A 24,180-nucleotide genomic window follows, 5' to 3' on the forward strand; every position below is an offset into this window, starting at 1 on the left:
GTGATTTCTGGAGTGAAAACATTTGCTTCATCTTTTTTGTGATGTACAAAAAAGTTCATAAAACTCCTCAGTTAAAGTTTTGGCCATCATTCGGACGGGGTTGTCATACAACAGGCTTGTACTAATAGTGGATAAAAGCAAGATGACAACACAAGTTATAAACTAAACTATGCCTGTTCTATCTCCATGCAGCGTATATTCTTTGGCTCTGTTGGCATCATTGTCCCACTCCGGAACGAACATATAAGGCTGAACACTACTGACAGTTTCTGACATTTTCAGTGTGTGAGATTGTCCTGTTTTGTTGTTGCATGAGCTTTTGAAGCTCCACACTCTTCTGGAAAGGGGCTGGGAGCAGCAGCTCATTTGAATTTAAAGGGATACACACAAAAAAGTTGTGTTTTTTCTTATCCCCAAAAAGAGGCAATTTCAACATGCTATAAAAATGATCTGTGGGGTATTTTGAGCTAAAACTTCACATACACACTCTGGGAACATTTATATTTTGTAAAAAGTGACACAATAGGTCCCCTTTAAAAAAAAAATACGTTCGGAAAGCAGCTGGCTTTTTTTGCATCAGTGGCAGACTGTATAAAGTTCTGGTGGTAAATTCAATGGGACAAATACTTCAACAGCTCTCTGCTGAGTTGTTACATAGCTACAGTGGTAAACAGCTGCTGCTACACTGGAAAACATTTAAATCAGTGGTGCTTATGTACACATGGGCATCAGACAATCCAAACATAGACACGATTGCTTGTTCTGACAGAGGAAATGTTCACTGATGCCATCGACCCGCCTTCAGATCGCTGAGTTTCCACACAATCAGGATGTTTTTATTTTTCATTTTGTATTTTGGTGTGTTTAGTAATTCTGAATGGATCTAAATGGAGTGTATAGTACATCTATCTATGGTCTTGTTTAGTTGCCATACTTGTGCTTATTTGTTTAGCTAGTAAGTGCAGAGCAGAGTGAGTGCATTTGAGTTGTAAAAAATGTCTGCAGTGACATTTTTACGAAGTATGTTTACAAAAAAGAAGGTTCTGTCTTAAATTAATTTTGTTTGAAAAATAACATGGATTTGAAAAGTAATAACTCTACAAATGTTCTTGTGAAAAAAAAAAGGTTGCAGTATTGATTCGGAAAGGAGGGGGGCCTTGGAGTACAAAAAGGTTGAGTACCACTGGTCTAGATGATATAAAAAGTGATTTTCCACTCTTGCCTTTTTAAGGTTAATGTAGATCAATATTTATGTGTATATAGGGGCTTTTTACAACTTAATGTTTATTGTGATGTCTTTTTAAAATATGCATCATCTTTTCTGTTATGTACTAAAAAACAAAAGGTACATAAATAAACAAACAAAAAAACCCACAATAATTTCTGTAGCCAGTAACCATTATGTGTTCTACACATCAACACTGTGGTGTCGAGGAAAAATACTATTCAAACAATATTGTTTATTAGATTTTTTTCAATGGGGACTTTGCTTTCACCCAACCTGAACAAAATTTCAACTGGAAACGATCATTTGTTTGATGATAAATGCTTTATAAATGGCATGGTCGTTTTTCAGTGTAATATGGTTACCAAAGTGAAATCGTAACACGGTTCGGTTTAGTCTCAAAAGTACAATGTAAAAAAAGGGAAGGACTCAAACTCTGCTTAGGACCAAAAAGCAGTCGTTAAGACCAAGCAAGCAGTATTTTGTCTAGGTGTATTCTCAAGTTTCTCAATACGAAATCTAATCTAGGACCATATTTCCTGCTGTCAAACCATTATTATCTGACAGTAACCCGAGGAAAACGGTTCCAAGTCCAGCACTTCTTCTCTGGGGTACTTTATGGATTCAGGCCGCAGTCATTGAAGCCGAGGCACTAATAAAACCAAAGTCCCTGACTCTGCATGAAGAAATGATGAATGCAGTAAGTCTGCATGGGGACTCCACAGTAAGTATGTATAGGGAGTTGTCAGCAGAAATTTAGATGACTGCTCTTTAAGTAAACTGCTTTTTAAGGGCTCCAGGGTGGTGTTTAACTTGAGGTGATGGTCCAAAGCCAAAAGGTCTACTGGTGCTACATAATTGGTCATGACCGCAGTTATACATAATCATGCATACTGATCATTTCCTTACTGAACACCATGAAGACTCAATAGAACGGCTTTTAAACACAGTATGTTTCTCAGGAACCAAAGCTAAAATATTCATAATAGGCAAACTTAGGATGTTAAACGTGTTAATTAATTATTCAAAAAATACTATATTTACTAGAGATATGTATACTTTATAAAAACAGGAAAATGCAAGAAACAAAGTAACATGTTTTTGGTTTTTCCAAACAATATAATTAATTAGAGAACTAAATATTTAGCGCTTTACTTGTCAGCCCCGATGATTCTTTAAATTATCTTAATTTGGATGCTTTTCCTAATATACATTTCCTAAGAATTTAAAATAATTGATTGATTAGCCATACTAATTAAAATATTACTGATCAATTCATGATGTTCAGCTTTTTGAGAGTCTAACAACAATCAGCAACATTAACATTAATAATAAAAGTAATGCCAAATTAGTGTTACTAACCATGTTGACTTCAGAAATGGAGTCAATACTGGCAATATTTATACTCATGCCCACGATGACCGGAGGACCTACAGAAAAGACAAAGAGAGAGAAAAAAGTTCAGTTAATTACAACATCATTGTACCACAACATCATCAGAGGTTTATCTATGATACCTATTTGAGGAACAAAAACAAAAATTGAAATGTAAAAACTGACTTTTTCACAGACATGCACTTCTATATCTAACAAATCTTCCAACAAATTTCAGGGTACATTTGAACCTGGCGAACCTTATCAAATCCACTGATTAATTAATTATCTATTCATTGTATAAAACCGGACACTTGTAAACACAAATAATCTTTGTTTCCAGACAGACCTAATCCTGTGCCTTTACTACGGGAGGTTCTGTAAAGCTCACCAATCAGAGTAAAGCTTGGTACTGTAGATGAAAAAAAGACCCCCAAAACACTTTGTAATATGCATCAGACGGTCAGTGAACAGACTGTGGTTGTGCTGTCTGAGACTGAGACATTTATGAGAAAAACAACCTTGTAAACATTGGCGAATTTGCAAGTGAGAACGCCTTGTGTTACATAAGCTCCAAAAATTGGATAAAGCCTATACCAAATAGCTACAAAGAGGAAATACATTATTTAGCCAAAGCCTTTTCCCCCTAATAAAATCACTATTTTATATGTAAATGCCTTCCTTTAATAAGTTCATATATACATTGTGAATTGTTTATTATTAATTAGGTTTTACGTTTTAAACTTCTACTAAAAGTACAAGTGCTTGCTGACCAATTTACCAAGTATGGCTTTTGCCTTGATGGTGAGGAGTTAGTCAGATCATTTCACTTGTTTGTTGCTTTGGAAATCATTTACAATCAGTGCAAATTAAAAAAAACGATTAAATCACTTTTATGATATAATATCTTTATGCAGACTCAAGTGTGCATAATAATACTTTTCTTTTAATAAATCAACTCAAAATGTTAATGTTTAAACATTTGCAAGTAAATATGGAAAAGCATTCCAACTTAAATTTAGATAATATAGTATTTTAAAATATATATTTTCTATAGCAGAGCGAGTTGGTTTCAGTCACTGGGCTGTGATAGCTAAGATTTTCAGAGACAAACATTTACACCATGACACTCTAAATTGGCTGCTGTTGCAGTGCATGTCAATATTTCTTTAGTTCCATAAAAAATACAGAAGCGTGGTTATGGTCAAAACATACCAGGTGTGACATTTAGTATTCCAACGCATTCTCATCCTTTGGCGTCATATAGGTGACGCCATATGACATTTCGTCGAAATCTTACGCACATGGCATCCTTTAGCGTCAATATAACACGCACTGTTATGGGTAGGTTTAGGTCTGGGGTAGAGTTACGGTTATGACGCCTTGGGTTCTGCGTCTCTTATTGACGCTAAACGATGCCATGTGCCTCGGATTTAGACGAGCGTCACCTGTATGACGCCTTGGGTTCTGCGTCTCATATTGATGCTAAAGGATGCCATGTGCGTAAGATTTCAACGAAATGTCCAAAGCGTCACATGTATGACGCCAAAGGATGAGAACGGGCTGAGTATTCTTAGCCATGAGGGCCAAGAAAACTCCTGAATCAGACCTGGTAACATTATCCAAAAGTCCAGATGAACAACAAAAAAAAAGTGTCAAAATCAGCAGAAAAGAAGATTCATTTCAGAGAAAGAGCTAGTTATACAAAGTCAAAAAAGTATTTGGACCAATGAATCATGCACAATAAAACCAAGAAGATCCCAAAACAATTTGACATCCAGTTTAGTTCTCCTAGACACAGTTCTTGAGGGAAACGGGATGTCTGATTCATAAGGGAATCAGGTAATTCAGTTCTATTTACCTCAATTCATTATGACTTCAATTTTGTTCTGCTATCGTACATCTTTCTGTCCCTTAAACTATCCCTTTAAGATTACTTTACACGGTGTCTTCTGACATTTCCTTTGTTTGTCATCCATCTTCTCTGCTGTCTTAAAATATCTCTAAGATGCCATCCAGACCCCACTAAAAAAAAAAAAAAAACATCATTCTTTTGACTGCGGTTTTGAAATATTTACTAACTGAGCACTTGACTGAGAGTGCAGTCTTCCATCTCTCTGTGTATCATCTCCATCTTCTTTGTGCAGTGGTACTTTTCACCCCCATCTTTTCACTGCTGACATGTTTGCATGGCATTCCGCCTCACTCCTTAAATGCCTGCAGTTCCGTTACTCTCTCACCCCACCTCATAAAAACCGAAGAGCGAGAGAAACGCCGCTCGTGGAGAAAAGGGAAAAATGGAGCCATTTTCCTCTGCGCTTTGTGAAGGCAACCAGCAAGAATTTTCCCAGGGGATGTCAAAGTACATTCATTGGCTAGTTGTAAAACAGCGAAGCCTGAAATCACCCGCACGCTCCTGCCATTACATATTTTTAACCCGGGATTCCATGAAACTAAGGAACATTGGAGAAAGGTGCCCCGGATACGCTCTCTCTCAGCTTCAATGCCACAACTCAGAATAAAACCACTTACCTGTGTCCGAGACTCTTAGAGTGAAAGTGTATTTCGGCCTGCTCTCCTACTAGTCTGATCATTAGGAAGTGCTGTGAATGTTAGCCGTCTTCCTTATGAACACTTGTGCTCCCACAGTTTAAAAGAAAGTTCCGGTGTGGTATCAAATTCCGACTCCCCGTGAGATTCCGACTCCCCTGCATTTTCCTATGAGAGTAGGATTAGGATTAGGTATGGGCGGTGGGCTTTAGTGATAGGGACCACTCAGGGGGCAGCCTCCCCACCGAATGAACCAATCAGAAGCAGGGGAGTCAAAATTTGGGGAGTAAGTGCTCAAAGGAGGCCGGCATGCACTGGCACACAGTACCAGCCCTTCTAAACTTGAATCTGTAGCGTGCTGCAAGCCCTCACTTTCCTTACTTCTCACATGTCGCCAGTACTCTGACTGCCCCGCTCCTGGAACGCGATTTCAATCGAGGTGGATACTGGTAATACTGGTTTTGTATGCTCATGAGAGGAGTTACTGGTCATTTATAAGGTGTCGAAAGTTAAATAAAGTAAATGTAGGATATAACTTTGCATAGCTGAATTGAACTCGTTTCGTAATTGATGAACTGCAACATTGACACAGTTATTGAACTAAACTGAATCAACACTGAAACTGACAGTATTGCCTTCTGTAGAGCTGTTTTACAGCTAAAAGTGAATTTGTTTCATAATGAATTTTGCACCATCAACATGATTTTCCTGTTTATTAGTGTGAAGCTGCTTTATTGTATAAAGTGCTATATAAATAAATGTGACTTGACATGACATTGAGAAGGTTAGTAGGCAATATGTATATGGAAGCCTGTTCCTGCTTCAGAGTAAAAAAAAAACAAGAAAAAGTCATTGTAAATGTAACATCTAACGACTGGGACTTTATTTTTCAGATCTGCGTCTTTATATCTCATCTCTGTTAACTTTTTACTATAAGTTGGAAAAAGGCATTGATTGTATTACATTAGTCTTAACACATTTACCCCTGGTTTCACACAGAAGGCTTAAGCCTAGACTAATGCATGTTTGAGCTGTATTATCTGAAAGCAACTTGCACTGACATTTCTTAAAATATGTCAGTGCCATTGATTTTTCTTAAGATGCACACCAGTAATGTTTTTTCCTTAGGCACGTTTATAAAAGCTACTTAAATGCCCTAATTGAACTAAAGCTTAATCTTGCCTTAATCTAAGCCCTGTCTGTGAAACCAGGTCCTAATGTTTAAGTTGTGTGGTTACACTTTTGTAACATTGTGTTCTATGGTTTATCCTGGTAGAGTGTCTTGTCGCTGACAAGTGTATTAGTGTAAGCAAAGTCTTTGCTTGTTTTTACAAACTGACAAACGAGTTAAAATTATTGTCAGCTGTAATCCACCGCATGTCACAATATGTGCTCATAGAGCTTAAATTGTATTGAACCTTGCACAAGGTTTGAGTGACACCTGGGTTGAACTTTAAAATCTCATTGAAAGACACAAGCACATTGTGAGACTTTTGTAGAAAGCCAGCAAGCAACCAGCCAGTGTCTTGATGCGGTTTTAGACATAGCAGTCTAAAAGTCTTGCTCCGCCATAAAGAAACAACACACAGAGAATTGATGGAGTAGGCTATATTAAAAGTGTGTGAGCGTGTGCACGTGTGTGTGTGACATTTTCTGTCATGAGTAGGTTTAGTGGTTAGAATATACAGTTTGTACAGTATACAAATCATTATGTCTAAAAAAGTAATAAAAAAAAAAAGTAATAAAAAAAACACAATGTGTGTGTGTGTGTGTGTGGCCTATATACCATTAAAATATCTCCTGTTCTCTGATTTTCTCAGAGGTTAAAGACAAACTTATAATAAATAATTTTGTTTTCATGTTTAAATTGTTGATAAGTCCCACCAGCCCGATCTCACGGCAATTCGTATGAATTTTACGAGGTGGCTAATTCGTACTAATTCATACGACCTCACTCGTAAGATTTTTGCTAATTCGTACATATTTCACGAGTTACCAAATTCGTATGAATTCGTACGAATGACCTACCCCTGACCCCGCCCCTAAACCTACCCATCACGTGGGTTTAGACAAATCGTACGAATTCGTATGAGTGAGGTCGTATGAATTAGTACGAATTAGCCACCTTTTAATCACTCGTACGAATTCGTACAAATTGGTCGTGAGATAGCGTTAGTCCCACGGCACTACAAAAAAGGTCGACTAAGCGAATCAGAATTATTACAAACAGTTCATGCCATGCAAAAATGTGTTTTAAAGCTGAAGAATGCCATTTTTTCATGTTAAAATTCTTTTTGTCCTGTTTGAATCTGTTTGTCAGACAAGAAAAGTTCATGAAATGTATTTGATTCCAATCCTTGATTTTGAAATTACACTTCAGCTTTAAAGATAGACTCTGCATTGGTAGCATACTGTTTGATAAAACATTTACATTGGAAGTGAGAATGTGTAGCATAAATGTGAATCTTATTTTATAATTTTATAAAAAACACAATCATTCTTTCCTCAAAACTTGTGTATTATTTGAGCTGTAAAGTGGTTTAAACCATAATTACCATCATTTAGTTATGTTTAAGTTGTGTTAAATTCTGTTTTTAGTTGTGACAACAAAGATACAAAATTGGATGGTAGTTTTGACAGGAAATATTATTGAGCCTTTTTTCACACTGAGTATTTTAATAGCCCTTTTCACTTTTGTTGTAAGTGCCTCACTTTAACCCAGATTTAGCTTTTTTTTTTACTCTTTCCCCACCTATTACAGAAATTGTGAAAAACGAGAATTGATTTCATCTTAATCTGTTTTTGAAATCGCTGTTGTTGTTATTATTATACTATGTAAAATGTGATTAAAAAAGAAGAGCATATGTAAGCAGATGCATATGTAAATCAACATTAAACCGCATATAAATCAAAACTGCCTAATGTTACTGAATGAACTGTCGACCCAGAATGAGGTGTAGGACTGTGAATCTCTGAGGGTGATGATGGACTCGATCTTCTACATCTATGTTTTGATCATCGTTCTGAATAAGATCCAGATGTAGTCTATGACAAAAACATGTTTTTCTCAGCTTTTTTATGAAAATATTGTTTTTTATTAATGTAACTTACCCACATTCAAGTGTTGCTAAAAAAAAGAATCCATTAAGCTAGAATATATATATATATTTTTTCTAGCTTTTGTTGAAAAGCAAAGGCTCTGTTTTTTATCTTGATATATTGCATGTTCTATTCATACAGCAAAATATTCTGAGGGCCATGAAATTTTTGTGAAAATGATCAAAAATGCTGGCGGTGGCTGGCAACTTTATTTTTTATTTTGCCACACATTCTTTCGGTTTTGTACAAACTCGTACTCAACCGATTCGACAATAAAAAGAAACAAGGCCACTCATAAGGATTTTTGTTCTCCTGCATATTCTGACACAGGCGTCTTGCACAAGGCAAAGGATGCTGCTTTTCTATAGAAACACACAAAGCACAAAATGGCAGATCATTTCAATTAGTAGCTGTCAAATGTTCAATATGATAATGTGCCATTGGTCCTTTAGAATACCCTGTCATTTAGAATTAATTTGTGCTTTTCATTGAATTCATCCCCCTTCCTAAAACCCACCACAAACCACTTCAAGAATTTAGTGTGTTTCCACCCATTTTCTCCTCTCTGACTGCACTAGCAGATGGCACCATCATCTGTGTACATATTTAAATGACAAATGTAAGGCAGGTGGCATCTCTCGAGACGCTTACTCCATTCAGAGGACCACTTTGCTCCCCCGATGCCTTTGTTTTCACAAGGAGCCTGGGCCCGACACAGCAAAAAAAAAAACCCAGGTAGAAACAGCAGAAATAGCAGTTCTGACGGAACACAAGTGCCAAGGATACTGCGTCCCGGGATGAATTCTCGTGGGCCACCGCTTTTTCCCTAAGCAGGTTTTCACTGACACAGCAATGTATCTCTCCTGCAGGTAATGATGACGGTAATGCCTAGTGTTTGTGTTGAACCTCTTTCCTTAGGAGAGAGCTGAAAGTGCTTACTAGTGGGGGGTGAAGGAAACTCATAGCAGTCGATCCGGATGATGTATAGCTGCAAGTCTCCGGCATAACAGTGGATTGCCAAGGATTTATTGCCCCAATTAGCTCAGAAGTTGATGAGCTTTCACGGCATAACGGAGCATAATATAACTACATCTCAGTTTGAGCTAAACAAATACATACATACAGGTCAGGAGTCCCATACCGAAGGTGTGATTATGTGAGGTGCCCTAGAGCTCCCTCTACTGGCACTACAGGTTCCTGCAGGGCTATCTCATCTTCTGCATTTGCTGTGAAGCATTCTGTTTTATTCTAAAGACAAGACATGCAATAGGAGTGTAGTGGAATATATGTTATCTATTGATCCTTTCCTGTACAATTTTTGGGTGTTCTGGGCAAATATCAATAAATGCTATATCGATGAAGCTAAAAGCATTTGTATAAGTAAATGTATCAGAGTAAGGACAGGCCCACATGCCTTTCATCAACACAGTCACGCACAGCACCATACATGGAGAAACAGAGTGGCGAAGAAAATACCACTCTTCCTCCTGATTCAAAATTCTAATCATCAACTCATTGCTTAGCAACAGAGGGGTTCCATAGCAACAAGGCAGCATTGTCACTCTAACATCGCAACGAGAGACACGGTGCTTTTCATACATTGTATTCAATCTGCTTCATTTTTCCCTCTCATGAATGGCCAAACGTTGGCATCGTGTCCCTTTCTCAGACGAGGAACGTATACGGCGACTGTTAAATCATTTGAGATGGATGGAACACTGAGGAGTGGACAAACATATTAATAGATGTTTAAGCCACATGAAGCGTTCGCATGTGCCAGAATGAAAGGAGAATATTTATATGTCGCTCTACCTGACATTTGTAGCTATTAACACAGCGTTGACATTTAAAAAAGTCTCTGGATGTGGTGAGTCAGAACTAACAACATATTTATTAATAAGCTGAAATAGTCATTTGGAAACACCTACACTAAAAAAAGAACACTAACACTTAAAGTGGGCTGATAGAGGACACCCGGTATGATAATGTTACCAGATTAATAATCAAAAGATAATCACAATTGAGTAATACGATCGATTTAGATGATAAGACCAATTTCCATATTTATATGTAAATAATAGGCCTACCATTTTTGATCAGTTTAGAAAAATAAATAGATTCATTTATCTACTGTAGTTATTCAATACCTGACACTTTCCATGGAAAGTGAAATAGGGAAAAAAAAGTGACCCTGACAGCTTAATTTTTTTTCCCTTATTTTAAAGAATATTGGTAGGACCAAGTCACACAAATCAGGGTTTTAAACTATGGACCAATATTTTAGTAACCTTGTTAAAAATGGATGGACAATAAAACAGCTCAAATCATTTCAGACCCTATTTTTGTACCTTATTCATAGAAAGTGTCGCCTGCATCGATAAGGGTTTGAAACGGCAGTCATTAATTTATGCATCATGCAAAGATTCTGACTGTTATTTAATCATTGCTGTGACACTGTTTGTCAAGCTGTATATGGGAATAATCAAAATAGTTAAAATTATTTTCTTTAATTAATAATACTTCAGCATTAACACACATTCGGTGGGGTAAATTGTGTATCCGTGACTAACAAAAGAGCCTTGTCACACTGACAGTCTTTGATGAATTAAAGCGCTCTTCAAACTCAGAGGCCAGAAAAAAGAGATGAATGTGTACAGTTCTGCAAGTTTTAGGAAACTCAGCAAGCAGCCATATGGCACATTTGCAGAAATACACATCAGCAAGAAGAAGAAACACCTAGCCAAACTGCGTCAGCCTACAGTACATCTTCAGGACTATATATATATATATATATATAACCCAAAATAAAAAAACACTTTGTAGGATTCAGTGAAACCAGGATAAAAACTGAAAAATAATTCCAAACCTATAAGCTTTAAGGAGCAACATTTGCCCCCAATTGATTTCCAAGAGCATTTTAAGGCCAGCTTTCAAACCTTGCATCCTTGCAAAATTCTTAAATCCTTTATTTGTTTTCAATTAGAATTATAATTGTAATTGAAATCTGCACTGCAGAGGTGACACAGAAGCTGCAAGTGCAGTGGCATTTAGATGTATTTACACAGACTGTTTTATGCAGCTCAGAGATTCCATGAATGCATTTTCAGTGCAGTTACAATTGCATAAAATGTTTTAAGATTAAAGTTTTAAATATACAATATATTATATACAAAAATATAAAATGCTGGAGGGAAAAAAATACTTTACATATGAAACTAAAACCACCAGTAGGTGGCGGCAAGTCATATCTTAATGAGTGAGTAATTGGTTGATTAATTCCACCAACTGTATAAAATGGCTGATTGATTAAGGAATGAAGAAAGTGGCTCTCTTTATGAATAGCTCCGAATCAATGATATGATCAGATTTGTTCAAAACAACTGAATCATTGAGGAACGAAACACCATGATGGCTGCAATTTCCTACTCTCCAAATAGGCAATTCTTTTTTAACACAGTCTAAATGTACAATCCATATTAAGTATATAGTATGAATGTGTGTAGTATAAATAAAAAATCCGGACATACTACAGCCATCATGTGTCATAGTCATGTAACGTGTCCAGTGCTAAATTTGAGCCGAATCCTTCTGGATCCTGCTCCGGAAACTTTCAGTATTTGGATTTTTGCATTCCGCCATTTGTTTTTAAACTATTAGGCATTAACAAAGGCCATTTACAAATCTGTAATGCAAGAGTTTACAGAGGTATATAGCCACCGCGTTATGGAGGATGATCAGATATTTCTTTTAATTTTCTTATTAACTTGTGTCTACAGAGAAACTGATAGCCAGGCAATAGACAAGTGACCAATCCTGAGTGGCGACTTTACTACACGCATTGTACCAGGCAATAGAATTCCGGCCCAAGAATGGTTTGTAATCGTGTCGTGGTGAACCAAGCTCAAATGGAAATTTAAATGGAACCGTTCCTTATCGTTCTAAGTGGCTATTGATTCACCTGATTTATTTTGATGTTCCCCCAACAGACACTCTACTGACTATAAGTAACTTTGCAACTACATGTCAACTTATTCTACTTACCCGAACCCTAATAGTCTACTAACAATCTACTACAGTCTACTTATACTCTAATTACTGGTATTTGACATGTAGTTGCAAAGTTACTTATAGTTCAAGGGGACCATCGAAATAAAGTGTAACCTATTATTTATTTTTTAATCATATACCATTGGATAATGTATAAAACGGTGATGATCTTAAAAGGAGGACAAATGAGCATCCAGCTCAAGGCTGAGCTGATAGGCAAACGCTATTTCAAAACTGGACTGTCCGACCTAAAACCGGATGGATTGCCACCCTAGTGTACATTTAGTGTCATCGGTGTGTCGGCTGTTCTAAATGCACCCGGAAGGTCAATGGCTCCCAAAGGCTCTGTAGAGGTATAATAATGAAATGGGTTTTTAAACATGCTTCCTGGCCACTGAGCCTGGCGCATCCATCTCAGGCCCTGCGGTAAATGACATGTCTTTCACTGTGTATTTATCTGAAACGATCACAGGGCCGTATCCTGTCCTTGACTGATCCCTTCTGATTCCCAAGGACTAGTCTTCCCTATCCATCACCGGGGGTGCGGACAGGGTCCCGTGAGGATTAGCGTTATTGTGATGCGCCTTCACCTGCAGCGAGTCTCGTCAAACATGCAGTTTGTTGGTGAACAATGAAGTGTGCTTTCTGTGGTTACGTGCCTGCTAATAGGCCACCTTATTCTCCTTTCAAGCATAACTGCCTAACACACACACACATAGCATGTTCATCTAGTAAAAAGAGGACTGCAGCATGAGAGAAAGCAAAAGGAACAGCCTCCTCAAGCATTTTCTCTTCGACCGGCTCTTTCCCCCATAAATCAGAAGACATTCTCTGCTCATCGGGATAGAGATCATTCGCGCTCTGCTCGTCCATTTATCGCCCCGCTCTGACAATGCCGCACTTTTGTGCTGAATGCGCGCTACTTTCGCATCCAGCGCTGATGCTCTTTCAGCCCACACACTCCTAAAAAGCTCCTTTTCTTTAAAGCGTCGGCACATGGGAGAGAAGCCGTGTGGCTGCTTGCAGGAGTCAAGTTAATTAATAGGGAAACTAGCTGAAGCATTGTAGGTGTATTCATTATTAATTAAGAGACTTTATGCCAGCTGGGAAAGATGTCAGCAATTAGGGGAGATTTTGCGGTGTGCAGTTGTCCTTGGCTATGGGAGTGTGTCCCCTGTGAGGCACAGTGTGGTCGCAGAACACTTTGAGTCATGCGGGTTTATCAAACTCATAGCTTAACTGTTGGGGGGTCGTTGCATTTTATTAATTGTATCTCTTTTCCCAGGATGAGCTGACTTTCTCATGTAATATACCCGGACCACATGGGCATACTGTGGACTCAAATAATAATAATAATAATAGGGTTAATAAAACGTAATAGGGTTATTCTTACAAAAAAAAAAAAACTCTCCCAGACATATTTCTCCCCAAATTCAAAATAAATAAATACATAAAATAAATAAATATATAAATTAAAATGAATGAGACACTTGATTGCTTGGTTGGTTGGTTGATTGATTGATTGATTGTCAAATAAAAATTTCTGTCATTCACTCTATAAATTGTTTATCATTTACTTTCTACAAGACAACAGATTCTGTGAATCTGTGTCTCCTGTATGAACATTGTGAATGAGAGCACATGCCAACCACTCTTTCAAAAATAGTACAATTATTGTTTTAATAACTGGTGACTGTGTTTATCAGGTGATTGGCCACTGCAGTTTTACTGATACCACCAGAGGCAGTTGTTCAAAACAATACTGAATGACATTTAGCACAGAATTTTAAAATAATTAATCGCAGACATTAATGGCCGCTTACCAACCACCAATTTTCACATGGAAATGTTCTAACTGAGCCCCCAGAGTGTACTTTTTAAGGTGAACCTAATTTTAAAATGTATCACCTCATTATTTCCATGGCAACACAAAAAAAGCTTGTCAATAGCACTGAACGTTCTAATCACACCAGTGTGCTTGTAGGCACCAAAGGGTTAAGACTTCTACCCAGTCTTCTTTCGAAGACTTTCCATCTAAAACTGCAGCATCTCTTGCCCTCTGACTCTAGTCTGACCTCATGAAGGCAAGTGTCTGCAAGATGGCGGTGTGCAAGCTATTTCGAGAATGCGCTGGTGTCCATGACAACCTAAACCATAGGTGGGAGCGAACCCACTGCAGCAACATGATGTAATGTTCAACATATCAGAGTGTTTCAACTTTTCTCTCTGCACTGTGTTGTTTTTATGCTAGTGCTACAGTAGGTGATTGCTTAGTGGCTTAAATCAAAAAAGCCCAACCTCAAATATCAATGACATTCTGGTCTCTTGTGTCTCTCCTTCAGATTAGGTCTGTGGAATTGTTTTTGCTAGATTTAGGGTACATTTACACGACAATGGTGTACTCAAAACTGAAACGTTTTTGTCTTTGCATGTTTCGCGTAAAGGTGACAACATTGTAAAAACGATCCCCGTTCACAGGGATGCGTGGAAACGATTAAAACGCTGTATTATACATGCCAGGCCAGTAGTTGGCGATGCCACTTTGTAAAGAAACACTTCTCACCTATAGACTGAACACGTAATACCCATGTACATGATGTCACCGTTTTCACAAATTCTCGTTTTGGTAGTTTACACAGAGACAAAAGCTGTACCGTTTTCAAAAACTTGCACTTTGAACCCGTTTTCAAAAGTTTGCATTCCCTAAAACGCTGTTGTCGTGTAAATGAACGACCGAAAACATTTTTTTTAAATCAGTTTTTAGTTGAAAATGATGTTGCGTAAACGGCCCCTTATTGTCCACCAGTAGGGTTGGGTACCGAAACCGGTACTGATATGGAACCGGTACCCATGTAACCAGTATGTAACCATACCGAATCAAAATGCAGATTTTGGTGCCTCATTTCGGTGCCACTTAAATGCCTCAGCTGTCGGTTGAAATATTTGCCCTGTGGTTCTCCGAAGCGGACGTAAGAAGCATCATTACCGCATGTGATGGCTAGTTTACCCTTTTTATACACCGGTGTGATTAGAACGTTCAGTGCATTGCATGATCATCAACTGCTAAATTCAAATCTGCGTTCACTCAGCGCCGTCATATATCACAACTATTCAGTGTTTTCAACCACATAAGGTTTATTTTAGGTTTCAGACATTTAAATACACATAAGTACTAGCAAAACAATACATTTATAGTTTGTAATATACACACTGATGTCTATGGAAGCGGCAATAACAATCCTTTCAATTATAAATTGATGACGTGTTTAGATACACATTGTAGGTACTAGGTAACTATAAAATTGACTCTATTCTTCTCACATTTCACATTTCTCACATTTCAAAGCCACTTACTTTCATGTATTTCGGGAAAAGTGGATGAATTGACGTGTTGTAGGCTAAATCTGACAGATACAATACTCTGAACTGCGGTGCGTACTAACATGGCGAACATTGTGCGTTAGATCAACTAAGATGAATCATGATCATTATAACGGTTTCTTAAATGACAAAACAGATTCACTTACATGTAAGAATAAAAGATATCAGCCTAGGACTGACTGACATGTAACGCAACCAATCACAGTTCGTTTTGTTCCGCGTCATGTTTAGTGTGAAAATGTAAAGCCGATGTCCATACAATAACAGACCGGCGTACATTTAATAAATGATTCATTCAAGAATGTTGTGCAAGTTTACTGCAACAATAGAGCCGTGAACTTCACGTACTTTTGAAAATCCAGCATTCTGTTGATCCTGATGAGCATTCATTGTCACGGTTTCAAACATGACGGCTTTCTTATTTTTTTTAAGTATCGGTTCAGACACCGTTTTGGCACTGGTACCATTTTAAAAGTATCGATTTGGCACCGGTATCGAAAAAAAACAAAAAACGATACCCAACCCTATCCACCAGGCAGAAATAAGTCAGATATCCAACAAGCCGCATGGTTTGAGATATCATTCATGTGCACTCAGTCATTTTTCCCTCATTAAATCATTACTAAAAAATAATATATTTACACTCAGAAGAGACTCAAATCAGTAGCCTATTAAAGACGTTTTTATTCTACATGGAGCTGGTTGCTTATTAAAGGGATATTCATTGAATCTTCATGTCATTTCAAACCTGTAAGACTTTACAGGTTTCATCTGTGGTACACAAAAGGAGATGTTTTGAAGAATGTGTCTCAAAATATCTTCTTTTGTGTTCCATGTGAGAAAGAACTGCAACCCAGTCTCAATTGGAAAAACATGTCCATCCTTCATGACACCTTCAAAGTTAAAGTGAGTGGCACTAAATGTGTGTTCAGTTCAGTCAGAAACAGATGATCATGAATCTGGCAATGTTTTTTGTTGTTGTATAATATGTTTATGGCACATTTCTGCCAACTCAAGGACATTTCACAATACAACAATGCATAAAAAACAGCAATAAATTAGAAGAGAACAAGTGAATGATCCATCCGGCAATACGGCATTACACACAAAATCATCCACAAAATCAAGAATAGCATTTAAGGAAGAGATGAGTTTTCAGTTCTCTCTTAAAGCCTGAGATATTGCAGATGAAATGTCTGGTGAGTGGTGCCAAGTTAATTCTATTTCTAATGTACCAAATACACTAAATCCTACCTAAAGCCTAACCGAGTGTTTCAAAAATGCATAAATGAGATAAAAATGCATTTGCTGAAGCAGCCATGCCATTTTCAAGCCGATCTTACAGGTGTTACTATTTTACGCGGTGGCATTTTCGTGTGGACTCGTACGATGTGAATTCATACAAGAATGTACCTGTACGATTATTAGGAGGAAAAGTAAGCCCAGAAACAAACAGTCACTTGGGTATAAGCAGATTGTACAAAAACATATGAAAGAGATCCTACAAATTCCTACGTTTTAGCCACCAATTCACCAAAAATAGTTATGACATTACATTGTGTTGCCATTATAGCTTGCTTCTACAATTCTTTGAGCTCTTTTATTGCGAGACCGGTTTTACGCAACTTGTACCAAAGCACTCCGCAAGTGCAATGCTGTACTACACTGCTGAGCAATACTACATCAGAAAAGCCATACTTATGGAGCTGGTTATGCAAAGCAATAATCTGGAGCTGGTTATGCAAAGCAATAATTAATGCACCTTTAAGGTTTGAGGTTTATTCAGATTCCTAACCCTAAGAATGAGCAATAACAGTAGTGATGCTTGTCTTAGAAAACACTACTAAAAATGTAGTTTGCCTGCAGAGAACATAATTGCGTCTATGTGGTAACACTAGCATGGTTTAATATCAAGACACGAGGAAAAACGTCTCGGTTACGAATGTACCCCTGGTTCCCTGAGAATGTACCCCTCGTTCCCCATAGCGTATTTTTCAGATACAGTACGAATTCCCATTCGAAAGGGAACCAAAGGCCTAGGGTAGACTCAATCTTAAGGGAAAAGAGTACATGTTCGCAGCTTTACGGATGTGTCGCCACCATTTCAAGCTTTGTTAACGGTGGGATCTGAGACCATAAAACCCATCTCAGAGGGGATGACAGCCAGATTTACTGTAAAGTGTTGTCTCCAGGGTGAGGGGCTCAAACTGGATGGGTGGGAGAGAGTTGGTGGCCAGGTTTTCTCATTTGCACATCTTGTGCAAAATCCCTTCAGAGCGGCTCCCCTTCATACGGTTGGGGGAGCTCTGCTACTGGCCAGTGACTCTTTGAACCTGCCTTCCATGCCCAAATCAAACACAGCAGGCATTTGAGGTTGTTTCCTGGCATTTTAATGGAGCCCCTTGGATATGCTGTGACACATTCCTGATGCTACACCCTCTAACCTCTGTTTGACTAGCACTGCATACTCCATTTTGTTAAGCTTGTACACCTGTGAGTGATAGTAAATGGAAAAGGTAGAGAAATCTTTGTATTGCTCAGTCACCACAACTTGATAAAATTGCATCTGACATCATATCGCAGACCAGCTTTACATGGTTTTCTGAGATAAGTCCCAGAGAGCCTCAGAAAATGGTACATCACAGTAACATACTGTCCAGCGTTAAGACAGCGTACAGACACATACATCCTCCCAAGTTAAGATTTATCTAAAGTACCTTGTCCATGACAGTTGCATGTAATACACAGCAATGCATAAAGCTTGAAGGAGAAGTGTCAGCTAGAGTGAATACATATCATCAAACACACACATACACAGTGGTCTAAGGCCAGGGACAGTAAATCACACTGCTAACGAGATGGTCTGCCCTCTGGCTACTCTGCACTGCTATTTGTCTAAGACTTGGCAACCATTTGGATTATATATCGGCCCTGCGATGTAAATGTACTCATGAGATGTGGTGGCATATAGCACTTGAGTTAGGAACCCTATATGTTTGCTTTTAAAACTTGACACATTATTGAGCACTTTAACAGAATATGCCCTGTTAATCTAATCTAAATAAATGTTTGTTTGTTTTTTTATCATTTTTGTTTGAAATGGTTGTGATTCAGTTTTGGTTAAGGGGAAAGCTGGAGTTGCATAAAATGGCTATTTACTCAGCATTATGATACCGAGCAGCTATACATGCTTTTCTAGTTTATTAGTTACAACATATCTGATATATTTTCAAGACATTTCTTTAAATTCCAATGTAATTTACAAAGTGTTGATCTGAAAGCTTTTAAAACATTGCCCACAGTATTAAAGTTGAAGGAGATGCCGATAACCCAGCACAGGAAAAACACTTACTGCTACAATTTACAGGCGAGTGCTTTTTATTAGATTTCCTGCAGTCCATGGGGGCCACTTACATCTTGGGAAAAATGGTGAGCTCCTCAAAGATAATGTAATTAGTGGCCTTTTGTTCATAGTTTCGTTTCAATGGTCTCTCTCTTATACTATAGGCCTGATTCTTCGGGGAGCAGGACACCCCTCTTTTTCATACAAAGCTTTAGTACCCGGACGACAGAGAGAGGTAATCCAGCATATAGTTTGAAAAACAGTAATCTGATGTGGGTTTTATATCGTATATATACACATATTAACACTGGCGCATTGTGATCAGTCACGAGAAAAAAACACATTTGAATATACGTACATGTAAATTCAATTTGAGAGCTGCGGTAGAAGACAAGATTTTCATGATATAATTTCAGTTTTTGTCTCTTCATCAGAAAAAGATATTATATGGCTTTTGAAGACTTGGGACATAGTGTAGCACAAATCATATGGACTGCTTTTACGATACATTTATGGTGCTTGAGCATCCTTTTGAAGCCTGAAAGTCTCAAAGCAACCAGTTTACAATTCTTTAAAGATCTCTTATAGTGTTTCACGAAAAAAAAAAAAGTCACATGGTTAGAAATAAAAAATGAGAGTCAAGTCACCTTTATTTATATAGCGCTCTTTACAATACAGATTGTTTCAAAGCAGGTTTACAGAGATAATAAATAATGCAACAAAAATTGTTTCGGCTGTACAGCCGGTCTAGAAGAAAATAGTGTCATAGTCCAGCTTAAGTAAGTGGTTCATTTCTGTTGTAAGTTATTTATTAATAAGTATAATATTATTTATTATATGTAAGTTAAGTTATTAATTTAGTTAATTTATATATATATAGCAGCTCTTGAGAAAACGTCTCAGGTTACGACTGTAACCCTAGTTCCCTGAGATGGGAATGAGACGCTGCGTCGATGACGCTTTGGGAACGCCCTTGCGTGATTGCATCTGAAGCACTTGTGTCAACTAGTCCAATGGCGAGAGTGAGCGTCAAGGGTGGGTGACGTCATGACTAGGAAAGGATTAAAGCACATCCGGTCTGACCGGCGCTAGCTTCGATTTAGCTGAAGCAGGGGCGTCACTAGGCCCTTTTTAGGGGGGCTTCAGCCCCCCTAAACTTCTGCCTAGCCCCCCTAAAAATGTGAGATTAATGTAGGCTACACAAATTCGTGTTCGCTTCAGTCTTGTTATAATCAGATTCAGCGCGTTCTTCATCTTCAATCCGCAGCGGCGCCGACAGAGAGCACGTCAGAAACAGAGGACAGGGTGTGTGTGTGTGTGTGTGTGTGTGTGTGTTCATGTGTGTTCATCTGAGCCTCATTGGTCTGTCACTGCTCGTCAATGTCAGAATATTTGAGATGACCAATCAAATCAAAGTAGGCAGGCTTTATGTTCACAGACGCTGCTGAGCGCGAATTTTAACAGTGCGACTTAACGCGTACGGTCAAGTGCGAGATAAGATGTAAGTAGGTAGCTAAACTTAACATTTCATATTTTACTTTTTTTAGGTCATAAATGTTAAACGAATGACAAAAAATAATCAGGCAAACTAATATAGTTTTGTCTAATTTCGCCATTTTGAACTGAAAATAGGCTGTAACGTGACTCATGTAATGTAATAATTAGTTTACAAGAAACATTAACAAAGCCGTTTTCATAATGTTAGGCACAAGATTAATAATGAATGTGTACATATTGAGGATATAATACAAATTGTAGCCTTTAGTAAATTAAAAAAGCTCAGCTTTAGGAGGGGAAGAGAAAGGGACGAAGAGACTGAGAAAAAAAGAAAGAGTGATGGAGATGAGAAGAGAGCAGGTATTGACAAATAATCTGCCCACTGACATGGTTTTAAAGCTATTTCTTATCCTTTTTTGGTCTTCAAACGTCTTGAAATGCACATATCAGAGAAATAAAAAATTTGAACCCCCTACCAACCTCAAATTTAGGACCTCTGTGACTAAAGCCCTGTCTACGGCCCTGTATTAGGCATAAGATCAATAATAAATGTGTAGCCTACATATTGTGAATGCATTTAATAAACTTAATTACCTTTAGTAGCTTTCAGTAAATAAACGCGTCTGAGAAAATGATTCATAGGCAAAATCAACCTATCAATTGACCCTATGTTTACTTTCTTCACTGACAGACAAAAATGAAAAGCCTATATCAGTCAAAGCTCAGCTTTAGGAGGGGAAGAGACAGGGCAAGATAAAAACAAAGAGAAAAAGAGTGTGATGCTGATGAGGAGAGAAAAATAATCAGCTGCCCACTATCCAAGTTTTTTGGCCTTCAGAACATCTTAAAATGCACATATGTAGATCAGAGAAATCAAAATTTTCTCGGGGAGACCCCGAACCCCCTTATTTGCCCTACCTCACATTAGGGACCACAGTTATTATAAAACCGTGCCTTTGCATCGTAATGAAAATGGTTAATAGTGATCTTTAGATCCTAAACTAAAGTGTTACATTTTTTTATTTTTTAAAAAAAAAATCATATTGGGGGCTTAGCCCCCGTAAAATGAAAATCCTAGTGACGCCCCTGAACTGAAGCAAGTCGATCACAGGAATGCAGGGAGTATGGCAAAGTGACGCAGCATCTCGTTCCCTTCTCAGGGAACTAGGGTTACAGTCGTAACCGGAGACGTTCCCTTTCGAGGGAACTTGTGCAGCGTCGATGATGCTTTAGGAGCGAGAAAGTCCGAACGCCATACGAACCAGAGCCTGTCTGTGTGAATACTGAGAGCACAACTAACAAGAGCACCTGTGAACCTGGGGTAGCGCCCAGGTCGATGTTGTAAAACCTTACGAATGTGAGCGGAGAGGACCAGCCCGCTGCATACCTCATCCTGCAGGGATATCTACTTGTATAATAAGACTTATAATCTTATATAATCTCCATGAGATCCATTTGCAAACCCCACAATAACAGCTTCCGTGCTGCCTCGGCAACAACGGGGCCGGTACTGCGAGGAACGCGAGCCTGAACACCCTCCTCAAAGAGTGAGTCAAAAAGCAAACACGTAAGTTCAAATAATTGCATTTAATTGCAATTAACATGCAATTAAGTGTCCTGAGAACATTACATTTGGTTTGCACGCTAAGTATATTCTTTTGAAGTATATTATTTCCGTAATAAGTACTCTTTTTAAAAGTAGAATTTTCAACAAGGGATTCCTCCAGTGTTTGTTTGCAGTACAGCATTGCTGTTGGCATTAGTAGTGTCCACGTCACCAAATCAGTAGAGAGAGAAATGTGGTTAATTGATACTTTCACACACTTTCAATTAGAAGCTTTCCATACAAGCAGATTGTGATAGGAATTTCAGTCAAACCATCCTCTGATACAGACCGATAGAAGGGTGCCTGTTCTGTCAGAATGCCCTGTGTGTGTGTGTGTGGGTGTATGTATGTCTGGAGGGGTGCCGGAACACATGAACTGCTTATGTAATGTAAACACACACAGGTAAATATTTTGTTTGTGCTCACACATATGTAAGGATGAGAGAGAAGTGTGACCCTGGTATGTTAATGTAATTGTGTTTCATTTTCACACATAAATATGTGTTACAGAGCTACACAGCCAAGGGGGTTCGCCTTAAAGGGATAGTTCACCCAAAAATGAAAATGAAAATCTATCCCTTTAAACTCTCTTATGTAGTGATAGTGAATCACATTTTAGTGAATTGGTTTGTTTGGATAGTTCTTACTGTTTCAAGTTCCTTTGGTGCGTTTTTGGTCTTCTTTTAAAGTGAAATATTTAGTTAAATGCTGCTTTTTTGAACACAGTTAATACATTATGATGTTTTATGATGTAATTTATCTGTATAAGTTTAATGGTTGTCAACCTATTGGAGATTGTGAGATATTGCCACCATTGTAGCTTTTAAATTATGTAAATAATGAGTAGCTTGTATCTTGGCAAGCTACAGTTTCAAAGTATCTTTTTTTCAATGTTAATAATCACCTTAACATTATAACGAGGATTCCCTAGGAAGATGCATTTTCGAATATTGATAATAATAATTATAAATATTTTTAAAAAGAAGACTTTCTGTTGCGAGAGAAAAAAAACCCATGTAGTTGATTTATGGCCTCGGGTGTGACATGTTGCGTATCTAGGCAACTGTATTCATGTTCCATTCTGTTGATTAAACTTTCAGCATGTTTTTTTATGGGCAGCACATAAACAGGCCCCGGCAACATATCCAGACTCAACCAGACCTGGGAACATGAAGGTATCTTTTGTTAGAGAGGATGACTTGAAATGAGAAACAGCAATCTCGTAAATTCAAGGTCTTCAGAGACCTTCAGAGAATGCCCTGATTATTGAGGTTGTAAATAAGGCCAGCACAGGCTGTAATTAATCCTGTGTCTTCCTCTTCTAGACAATGGGGAATTCAGTTTCATTTGAATGGAGCAAAATGATCATTTTCCATTGTCATTTTTCCACTGGGATATTTACACTCTTAGCAGGTTTATACATAAGAGATCATGTACAGCCGGCTGGTCACGATCGCAAAATAAACCCAGACAGGGTGATCAGGATTTGCAACAGGTTCGTTATAACCCTGAAAGAGTTTCATTTGAGTTACATTCAATGACCAACTGGTTGTACATTGCTTACCTAATAAATAAATACATGTAAATACATGAAATATTGTTCTGAACTGAAAATATTTTATGTTACTAGCCTAAAGCTTTCACCAAGAAAAATAGTCCATTACTACGCAGAAAGCAGGTGGCATGGAAACAAGGTGGATGTGCAACAATGTTACAATATTAAAGGGTTAGTTCACCCAAAAATGAAAATTCTGTCAGTAATTACTCACCCTCATGTTGTTCCAACCCCGTAAGACTTTCGTTCATCATCGGAACACAAATTAAGATATTTTTGATTAAATCTGAGAGCTGGATCACTCCTCCATAGGCTTCTTAAGGGATTGAAACTGACCGGCCCAAAAGTTACGAAAGACATCGTTAAAATAGTCCGAGTGACTACAGTGGCTCAATATTAAGTTTATCAAGCGACGAGATGACTTTTTGTGCGCAAAAAACAAACAAAAATAACGACTTTATTCAACTATTCATTTCCTTCTCTGTACTGCCGTGATATTTCAC

General features: G+C 37.9%; 1 protein-coding gene across 1 annotated transcript in view; it reads right to left on the minus strand.

The window, feature by feature from the left end:
• gabrb4 (gamma-aminobutyric acid type A receptor subunit beta4) overlaps positions 1-24,180 on the minus strand; it is a 79,075-nt gene that overhangs the window by 43,280 nt on the left and 11,615 nt on the right. The window contains exon 3 of the mRNA XM_056239110.1: positions 2,588-2,655. Within this exon, the coding sequence (XP_056095085.1) occupies positions 2,588-2,655 (68 nt within the window). The remainder of the gene's footprint in view (positions 1-2,587; positions 2,656-24,180) is intronic.

The sequence above is a fragment of the Rhinichthys klamathensis genome, unplaced genomic scaffold (genome assembly GCF_029890125.1).
Source record: "Rhinichthys klamathensis goyatoka isolate OS25496 unplaced genomic scaffold, OSU_Roscu_1.1 h1tg000554l_1, whole genome shotgun sequence".
NCBI classification, from domain to species: Eukaryota; Metazoa; Chordata; class Actinopteri; order Cypriniformes; family Leuciscidae; genus Rhinichthys; species Rhinichthys klamathensis.